This window comes from Hydractinia symbiolongicarpus, chromosome 4, assembly GCF_029227915.1.
Source record: "Hydractinia symbiolongicarpus strain clone_291-10 chromosome 4, HSymV2.1, whole genome shotgun sequence".
Taxonomy (NCBI): Eukaryota; Metazoa; Cnidaria; class Hydrozoa; order Anthoathecata; family Hydractiniidae; genus Hydractinia; species Hydractinia symbiolongicarpus.
The window spans coordinates 1,199,471-1,210,427 of NC_079878.1; the positions used below are offsets into that span (position 1 = coordinate 1,199,471).

Genomic DNA, 10,957 nt, shown 5'->3' on the forward strand with positions numbered 1-10,957 from the left:
TTAACAAAATATTCTTAGGTTGACACTGATAATTCTGGTGTTTACCAACCTCGATCCCAGGATCTGTTGTCTCTTTTGGCGATTTTTCGTCAGGCCTATCAATAAGCTCAGCGCCGATGGGAGATGAAAAGTCCTAGGAACGAGGTTAGTGTTTTTCTTTTTTTTTTTTTTTTCAATTTATTTAAAGTCGATTATTCACATATTTACAATAGTTTCCAAAAAAAAAAAAGTAATTAAGAAAACTAATCTAAATCGACTAAATTTTTTATGTTTACAATTAAATAAAATCATTTTTTTTATATATATAAACAATAATAACAACAAAGTTCTATAAAGGGACCTTACATTCATAACAGTTACATTTAGATCCGTCCCACATTTTTATCATGCTTTTAAAAACTTTAAGGTTGTCACATCGTTTCAAATGTGATGGTAGGTTATTCCAAATCTTTGGTCCCAGGGCTGATAAGCTATTAGTTCCAAAAGTCGCGGTCCTTTTCCTTGAGACTACCAAATTATTTGTATTTTGTTCTCTGACTGCCCACCGTTATCATTTAAACAAAATATATCTTTCATAAAAAGAGGGCTGCTGTTATTTATAGTTTTAGAGATTTCTATACACAATGACCGTAAGCGATTTACATTCATGTGACTCTTGCTGGAATTTTTAAGTAAATTTTCGTATGTACTTTTTAATTTTTGTTTATAAGTCCAAGCAATCGGGATTGCATCACCATAGGAGGATAGGCTCACCTCATTGCTACTTTCTTTGACATATAAGGACTTGATAGGTCTACATACATTGGTGCATACTTGTGCTGGTATTTTCAGTAACAATTATAACTTAACTATGTTTTGCGTTGCCATCTTATTTTTCTTATTCAAAGACAAAATATATCTCTGTTAAATTTGATAAGTCATGCTTCAGTTAGGAAATTTAAGAAAGAGATAGTGTCCTTTATAAAAAATAGACCAAAAAAATAAAATAATAGTATGGTTTTCCATATTTACAATTTGCTGTTGAAATGCCACATTCATGTTACATAGGTACTAAGCTAAGGACTTCAAAAATCCAGAAGAGAACTTTTATTTTCAAGGTGGCGAAACGCGTAGATGTTTTGCAAAAAAATTTCACGAAAACAAACTTTACGTTCGAAATTTTAAAACATATTCTGCAATAATCTTTCGCGATGTCATAATTTAAATCTCGCAAAAAAAAAAAACTATTACGAAAAGAACTAAAAACATCCAATTAGAGTACAATAGTACCTCTAAACTCAAAGTCTCGTGGAAAACGTTCTAAAAAGCGGGCAAGGAATTAGCGGACACTCCAATTAACGGCAACCGTTTATACATGAAATCGGCATTTTGGAATTCTTTTCTTTCTATTTAGCGATCACCTGTAAAAAATTGAGCAACTGCTGTTTAAACTTTTTTCTGTAGAGATGTAATGAACAAAATAATAACTAGTGTTATACTCCTATTTTTATTGTCGTTAAACAATTTACTTATTTTTCTGTTTAAGGACTTTATCTTTCACCTCATTATATCTATTTTTGCAACTCCACCACTCCAAAGGAACCTCGAAAAGGACATATTTAGCGAAAATAATATAAAATACGCCTGAAAATATAAACTTCCAAAAAGACGAACAACTTTAATTTCTCGCCAGATTTTGAGGTGTTCGAACTGATTCTTTCCACATGTTTAGTCTGAAATTTTTACTTTTTGCGAAACTCATATTTGCGATCAGTAAGTTTTTTTATAAAAAAAGATAAGTACCTTAATTTTCAATAATTGCAAAAAAAAAATAACAAGGAAAAGTGTAAGAACAAACCTTGGGAATTCAATCAACGCATAAAATGAAGACTGTTGACGTTGAAATTTACATTGTCAGTAATATGCCTTAATGGAATCAATTTTCGCGGAAACTTAATATTTGCAAAATTGACGAAAACTGGCGAAATACGCAAATAAAAATTTCAGCGAAATTTAATTCTCCGATGATATATCACTGTAGCAATGTCTTTTAAAAATTATTTTAAATTTTTCCTCTCACCCTACTATTGTATGTTGCTCTCTTAAATGGTTTAAGTTATCTTTATATTTATGAGTTTAATTAGTTTAAAACCATACCCTTTAAACACGACTAAACCAATAGTGCAAGCCAAGTGCATAGAAAGAGTGAATACAGAGCATTTGAAAATAAAACGCAAAATTTTTTCCAACTTTTGAAACAAACATATATTACATCAACTTTTTGTTTAAGCATACCGAGCTCTCACAAAACTTCACAATATGATATATTATTAAGTAAAAAACCTTACAACACTTTTGGAAAAAATCTTTTGGTATCTATAGTATTTCATGTGGATTGATTTCTTGTCACACTTTATGACACAATTTTATAACAATTTCACAATTTTCTAGAGATTCTCAAATATTTACAAAAAAATAATCACAACATTTGAAGAATTTTAAATCTTTTTTAAAAATAATTTCCTGGCAAATTTTTTTAAATATCTATGGTTGCAAAATCATGTTGGTATATGCATGTATTATTCAATTCCATGTGCAAATATCATAACAATCCCTGGCTCCATTACCATAAACTCTCCCATATGACGATTTTCACATGCCATAACAACAACTGCCTGCTTCCCTGGTATTCTTCGTGCAAGATATTGTTCATAACGTCTACGATTCATTTGTCTGGTTTCTAATGTACTCAACCCCTGTGACCAGCGCCTTTCATGAGCATTTTCCATGAGATCATCAAGAATATACTGTGGGCACCCACTGTCTGCAAGAGATCTTCGAATAACAGCTTGAAGAACAGCATCAGGTGTAGATATCATTCCACCCCATCTAGTAACCCTTGCTGGTGGCAAAGCTAAAAGCCATTGCTGCACTTCATCTGTTGTATCCACAAAATTTCTACGAGGTGATACTAACGATAAATTATTAGCAGACATTCGAAAACTTTGCATTATATCAGTAACAACTGTAACTTGTTGTTTTAATTCAACAATTTGTCTTTGAAAATCTTGAACTTGTTCCTTGAGATCTTGTATTTGATCACCCTGTGATTGGATAATGCCATGCAATTCACGGACACAGTTATGTTGACCAACTTCATCAAGTGGAATAATTAGACCACAGCCAAGCTCACAATGAACAGGTCTTCTGGGATTGTGTTCACATTCTGATAAATGTTGATTAAGTACATCAAGTTTAACAAAAGACCCACATCCAAAATTAGCATTTGTGCAATTTATTGTCAAACGAGATAGAAGATTTTTTAGTATACGAGGAACGGGTTTAAGCTGTGAAGATGTAATACTTTGACGATCAACAGGACATGTTGCTTGGTGATTTAACCATTCAAGTATACAAGCTGAACAAAATGCATGTTCACAAATGGGGACCTGTACTGGTTCTTCAAGAACACCACTACATATGGAGCATATTAATTCTTCATCAACATCACCTTGAAATCTGTTTACATCGTATCCCATTGGTATTGATATTATTGGTGTGGTGAATTTTTATAGATTTTACAAATAGCCTATAGAAAAAAATGGGAAGATAAATAAGAAAGTGATGTATAAATTATACCCAGATATCTGCTCTCTTAACAAACAAAATTGATTTTGAAACGCCAGAACAAATCAATCTCTTTTGCTCAACCTGCGGAACTGGAGCGTTAATAAAAAAAATTGTTTGCTTTCGCTAGAATGTTGTTTCAAATTTATCTCCTTTGGTCTGGATAACGTTAATACCTCCTAATTACAAAAGACCAGTGACACAAAACTGAGTCCAGAAACTTACCTTAGATGAAAGAATGGAAATAAATAAAATGGTATGTAACTAGCTCTAAGTCTTTTAAAAAGAAATGTGGTAAAATGACACTAAAAATATCTGATTTGCTTTTCGTACCAAAACTCCACAAGTCGCCGGAAATAGCTGTACTTTTTTTGTGCTTCAAAACTAATCGAGTCAAAATTCTGGGATGTTTACAATAAACTTTAAATACGGCACGAAAACTTTTTATTTTATTTTTAACACATGGGGTCAAATGCAGCAAGCTATCTGCCAAGCTAGCCAAACCTACGATGCCACCTTTGCCTACTACCTTCATGTGTATTTTTAAATGGTTTTCACGTGTTTTTACCTTTTTTCTTTTTTTCTGTTACACTAAAGAAGGGACCTGGACCCTCACCACCCCTAACCAAATTTCTAAAAAAAGAGATGCACTGCAAATACGATTCAGTCAATCATTCTGTGGTACAGCGGATTCTTTTTAAGTAAAAATGCTGAGCGATATATCATTTTATGGCACTTGCAAACCTGTCATTAGCATATTCTATGATAATAAAAGGCTTTTATCATCTATATTGTTATTTGGGATTTATATGTATTTGATTTCTGTGGTTTTATATTCACATTTCGTTATCTTTTTGTCTCACAAGGATATATTTGCAAAGTTTAAATCCCTAGTTATGGGCTCATTAGCAAAAAATTAAGAGGCCTGGGCAAGCAAACAAGTGTCATTTTGGCAAAAAAAATTTATGTAAAACAATTGAACTTTTTAAGATCTATGCATTAATAAAGTTTGAATGCAAAAGTTAAGGGGTCCACTTACAGTTTTGAGTTTATAAGAGAACTACAGTACCCTTCTTTAATATCAATTTCACAGTTTTTAAGCAAACTACAGCACTGTTTAGCCTTTTAATTTAATTTTTTAACAATTGTCAAGCAACCCATGGTGCTTTTTTAGCCTTCTTTGGTATCGTTTTGACAGTGGTATAATCTTTCCACAAGTTGTTTTCACAAGGAGTATCCTACAGAACCAAATAGACATGAATAGCCAATGTAGCTTATGATAAAAAATGGGAAATGTTGCATAATATTGTAAACAAATGTATTTCAATCAAGTTTAAAAGTTCGGTTTGATGATTTTCAAGCTTCACCAAAGTCTCTCCAAAGTCTAACCACCGCTCACTGGAATGGTTAGTCATTCTGCTTTACAATTTTTAATTGCTTTACATCACAGAATACACCAGAGAAATTCTTTCCTGGCTAAATAAGCAGCCTAAACCATTAGAACTAGTGTAAATAGTGAAACTGGTCCTGACTTAGAGAGTGTGATATTTTGCAAGATGAAAGATCAGTGATTTATTTTTTTGACAGATTTTTTAACTTGTGCGATGAGAGGCATAGACTCTGAAAACCAATTTTATATATATACCCTGCAGGCAGTGTCCATACGTGTAATAATAATAATAATTATTATTATAATAATAAATATTCAAAGTGGCTATCACAGGAAATCACAAAAGCCTATAGTTTGTGGATTGTTTCCACTGGGAGGCCAGTGTTACCCTGGTTTTTCAGAACTCAGGCATAAAAATCAGAAAAAAGGCTTCCAGAGATATACCAGAACTTTTTAATGGACATGATCCAATGAGGCTAAGTTAGAGGCTGTTTACACGTACCTGACATGAAACTCATGCAGACGTGAAATTTCATGCCAGAATGAAATTTTTTTAGTGCACACAAAGCGTTACTGCTGGCATGAAATGAGTTTTATTTCATGCTGGCATGAAATTCAAACTATTCTCAAATATATTATTGGGTCAATTGGTTCACCATATTCTCCTTGAGATGGAGTTCATATTTAGCCATGTTTAAATACATTTGATCACGCTGGCTCAAAGTTTTTTTCCATCATTTTACGTTTGTTATCTACGAATTTGGCTGTGACTTTTTTTGCCATATTATTATCAGCATTGACAGGCAATTTCTCACCACCTAAAGTATTTTTAGTTTCTTCTTTGTTTTCAACATCATCATCATTGTTATCAGAATCTTTGAAAAATTTGTTTTTTTGTCAGCAATCGTACTTTTGGAGTTAGCAATGGAATTTATGGCTGGTGATCCACCCCAGAGATTCTTCAACAGATCCCAGTTGTCACATACTATTTTGCCACTGCCACTCCGGTGATCTTTGTTGACAGCCTTTCTGTAGTCCTGTCGAAGTTCTTTAATTTTTGTCTGTATTCTAACGTAGCCACCTTTTATCAATTTTTTGTCATTCATATCCTTTGCTTTTTGTACTGTGGGACAGTGAAGCAGGAAGATCTTGACCATTTAGAAAGGAATGATATGAGAATGGTTAGGTGGATGTGTAACGCCAGTCTGAGAGACAGAAAGAGTTCAGATGAGCTAAGAAACAGAGGAAGTTGAGTTTACATCTAACACAGTCTAGATCAGATTGGATCCATGCTAGCATGGAAAACGGACGTTAAGCAGAGAATGATGATGATGATGATTGGCACTAGGTTGTGAAATTTATGTCAATAACACCTAAAAATGATGCCTGCTATACTGCTCTGTTATCAATGTGATTGCAAAGATATAAAAAGATTAGAATTACATTCAGCACAAAAGAAAAAATGATCTCCAGAATTGTGTTTTAGAGAGAATACGGTAAGAGTCTTGCTGTATTAGATTTTAGCAAGTGTAATTTAAAACATATATAATAATCATAAGAAGGAGGGTGTTACAACAATAATCTTTTTTTTACGAGATGGGATCAGAAAATGTTTGTTTGTTTTTTAAATTTTTGAATTTCCGCGCCCGAAGGCGTAGGAAATTCTTTAAAACCGTCGTTTTTTTCTTTTAAGACCATAAATGTTTCAATCGCAAGACTTTCAACCATGAATGATAGGCTGTATTTTTTGTTAGTAATTTCTTTCAAAATGTGAGTTTATTATGACATGTTTCGTTTTGTTTGCGTTTGTTGTAAGATATAATGTCACTTGTGTACTTTATCTTCAGAGCTTTATGCACCAAAACTCTTCGAATGTTTGGCACGATAACACAACGAATTAGCAGGTTGTCATCAAATGTTTTGGTAGCGAGCGGAAATTCTTAGAGCCCCCAGGGCTTCTTTTTTTTCTTTAAAACTTTGCTTGATATTATTATTTTTTGTTTTCATGAAAATTAGGCAAAGCCGTGTGTTTTTCAACGGGCTAAATATTCTCTTTTGACGAAATGTTTAAAGACATATCATGGCGGTCATGATGTGGATTGAGAATGTCACAATGAAAGTCGACCCCACAATGAAACCCGACCTTAAGTATGCTAAAATGTGGGGCTACGCACCAATACGCGGTCCACGATGTTAAGATAGATAGATAGATAGATGTGCATATTTTACATGGCTAGCCTCACAAATATCGAGGGATATACCCTGTCTATTATTTCCAGGAGGGGCCATGGCGTAGATGGAGAGTCCTAGAGTATTTAATGCTCATTTTGAGCTACGCAGACCCAATTAGAGCCCGCGCTCTACTAGACAACTCCCGGCAACATCCAACGGCCCACACAGTGTGCCATCTTCCCAATTTCCCTCACATGGCTTGGGTTAACCCGGGGCTATGGTAACATTCACTCGCCCATGTTGAATCGCCGTCAAGAGGAATCGAACTCCGGTCTCCCGCACAGAGTACGAAAGCTATAACCACTAATCTACGGCGCCACATAAGTGTCCTGATTCCAGTACTGTATGACAATTAACAAGCCTATATCATGGCCAAATTTAAGGTTAATCAAAAAGCTCAGGCAGTAGCCAAGAACTGTAGCTTCATCTGACTGTAGCTTCATCTGAAGTCCACATATACATGAGAGTGGGCAGTGATCAATGACAAGATGACGATGAAATAGCCACAGATTTTATTAGCCAAGATGGAACCCCTCTTGAAAACAAGGATATTATTATTTATTCAGGTGGAGAATATTTACAAAATATCCTAACATTGTCTGCAAACACTTTCTATTTTTAGTGCTCTATGTGGGAGTCAAATTTTTCTAATAAAGATTAAGTCGCTACCTTAGTTCTAAAGGGGCCTAAGTCCTAAGTGCCTTAATTCTAAAAGGGCCTAAGTCCTGAGAGCCTTAATTCTAAAGGGGCCTAAGTCCATTTTCTTAATTTTGAGAAAACTGCGATTTAATTTTTTACTTGATTCTGAAGTCATTTTTAATATTTAGGTATGGAAGTAAAACTTTTCTGAAAGCCATGATTATGATTTTGTTTCTTGGATCAAAAGCTGTTATTGGGAAAGCAAATAAATCATGTGCCACCAAGTGAAAACAACAAAAAGGACTTAGGCCTCTTTAATGCTTACTAATTTTAAATTATAAGGACTTAGCACCATAATGAATGTTTTCACTAAAGGGGCCTAAGTCCATACCTTCAAAATTCAATTTTGTGAAAAGGCCTAAGTCCGAAACATTTCTAAAAGCAGTCCAAACACATTCTGAGTAGAAAAAAGGTCGAAAGGTATTAAACATAAAAAAGGCCTAACTCCATGCTTTTCCTAAAGCCCTGAAGAGAACTAGAATAGAGTAACTGAATAGACTGATAAAAGTGCTGGTAGAAGTACATTTTATTTGAAGTATGAGCTAAATATTTTAAATATTCCTTGAATTTTACTATTAATATTTATTATACAGGAATTATTAGACTAGTAAATATTAATCAACAAGAACAATATCAGCTATCAACAAGACTGGAACAGTGTTGAAGAAATATATAATAGAACTTTAATAAATTAGTTGTTATGTGCCTTTATGTCATTAGTCACTTAATCAGGCATGCTTAGAGTTTTATAACATAGCCTTGACAGTGAGTGATATGTAACTAGTGTCACCAGTGTTTTTGAGACTAGATCGTATTGACATTTAGCTAGGCAATGCAAGTTACTGCAGCCTAGAGGCTACTCTGAGGCAACTTGAGGCAATATTGTAATGTAATGTAAACCAAAATTGAAAAAAACTAAATGAAAATAAATTATTGAATCTACTGATAAGATACTTTTAGAGCAATCTCTGCAAGTCTTGAGTTATGAGTAGCTAAACTTTTCTGTAAAGTTAAAATTTAAAAATATTTACTTCACAGTAGTAGACTCTACGTTGTGAGTATTAAAAAAAATCATCAGAAATAGAAAATTGAAATCAGAAGGTGCAGCCCAAAAGGAGAGCTGATTATTGTAAATGGTAAAGACCCCTTAAAAACTATTTTGATAAATAATTGTTTCTATGTTGAAAAATATGTGTGTATTCAGAATCAGCTAACAGTGCTCAATATGGTCAGTTGATTTAGTCTAAACTTAACAAAAAGAATAAATCAAACTACTGAAATACTTTAGAACTATTGACAAAACTGAATAATAAAAAGTGACTTGAGCAAAACAGAAAATATAAAGAATAAACAGATCATGAAAATAAAAACTGTTTTAAAAATAAGGAATGAAAAAAAATATGTTAAAATTATTAATAGTAGCCTAAGTGAAATTAATTGCTAACTAATGGAATATAGTGCTTTTGAAGTTGTAGAAGTTGTTTGAATCCATTGAAATTACTTTATATGGATTTTTCCTTGCAGCTTTCTCAATCAGCGTGATCCATTGTGTAGGGTGATGGATGTTAACTCCTTTCTTTGCACGCTCAATAACGGAATGGACTGTATCATTAACATTTTGTGTGTGGCCTTTCTCTAAGTACACAAGGTTGATGACAATACCCTTTTCGTTTGCTAAGATGGATAGCATTTGAACTATAAAACGGTTTTTATTTTGGCCTGCGCAATTGTCAGCAAAAAGATAGAGTGTTTTTACAGTGTCTTGTAATTCTTCAATAAACAATTTCAGGCAACTTGAAATTTCATTGGAGCCACGCTTTGCAATGTTCTGGTTCCACACAAAACAAAAGGTTTTTTGTGTCACCAAGTTTGTAACGGTTAGGTTATAAACGGAAAGTTTACGTTTATAAAAAAAATCGGAATGCTCACCAAATGGCACCTGCAATACCTTTTGAAGATCGAACGCAGCTACGTATATACTTTTATCCTTAGAGGCTTCTTCTTTGATATTGTTTTTAAATTGCCTAGCCTCGTTTTTATTTTTCAGGTGGATATCATACTTCTCTTGCAATAAGGTCTTATCAACAGCATTTCGATATTCCACACAAACACTGCATTGATCCTTCTTGGGTTGATGGAACCCTAGATTAAAATTTTTGTTGAAAATCTTACGATAATAATGTTCTTCCACTTTGCTAGTAGAGTTTTCTAGCTTGAAAAGCTGGTACATTTTAGATATGTTTAGGTTGCTGGCGAGATACTGCCTTTTTGTTCCTTCCCTACAGAAGTGGCTTTCCATAACTGGAAATTTCATGATGTGTCGTTTTACTGCATCAAGGGAATCTTCATTATATTTCACACGAGATTGTCCTTTTCCTCTTCTGTCTTCTGAGACAAGATTACCATCTTTTTTTTAAAAAAATAGCAGTACGTATGGTTTTGCGAGATACACCAAATGTTGACAAAAACATTGGCTGACATACTTGTTGCACGTTCAAAAAGTACTTTATGGAATTGCTTCTATTTTCACCTACTTCTTTCCTTGGTCTGTGTCGAGATGGAGCCTCAATAATAATGGAATTCAAAAGAAATTGCCTCTGTTTATCAAGGTTACCCAGATTCCAATAGGAACGAAAGAAGTTTTCCCTCTGATCCACTGATATTTTGTTACTACAATTCAGCCTACAGTTATGACAGGGCTCACCAATTGACCGTGTTTTTCTCCCAGTCTTCCTCATTTCTTTTTCTTTTTCTTATGGGTGTGTGCAAATACCATCAAAATGAATAGTTTGCTACATTCAGTTCTAAACTTCTGACAAGCATTATAAATGTCTTTGCCAAAAGTCTAGAATTTTCTACGAACTTACCTTGATTTACCAATGAGGAGTTTGAAGTGATATTACCTAGAAACACGTCATTAAAAACTGGTGAATCGTCAGCATCTGAAAATCAAGATTTTTTGCATAAGCCCCCTCCTCTAAGATCTAATCAATACAAACCAGTGTAGGAGGTTAAGTTAAAATAGGGATT

At 33.6% G+C, this 10,957-nt stretch overlaps 1 protein-coding gene across 1 annotated transcript; it reads right to left on the reverse strand.

Annotated features, from left to right (window-relative positions):
* Positions 1-2,198: 2,198 nt before the first annotated feature.
* LOC130640785 (E3 ubiquitin-protein ligase NRDP1-like) lies at positions 2,199-3,983 on the reverse strand. Its single transcript, XM_057447334.1, has 2 exons — positions 3,832-3,983; positions 2,199-3,568 (listed from the first exon to the last, which is right to left on the reverse strand). The coding sequence occupies exon 2, from the start codon at positions 3,516-3,518 to the stop codon at positions 2,559-2,561; it is 960 nt and encodes a 319-aa protein (XP_057303317.1). The 5' UTR covers positions 3,519-3,568; positions 3,832-3,983; the 3' UTR covers positions 2,199-2,558.
* Positions 3,984-10,957: the final 6,974 nt, after the last annotated feature.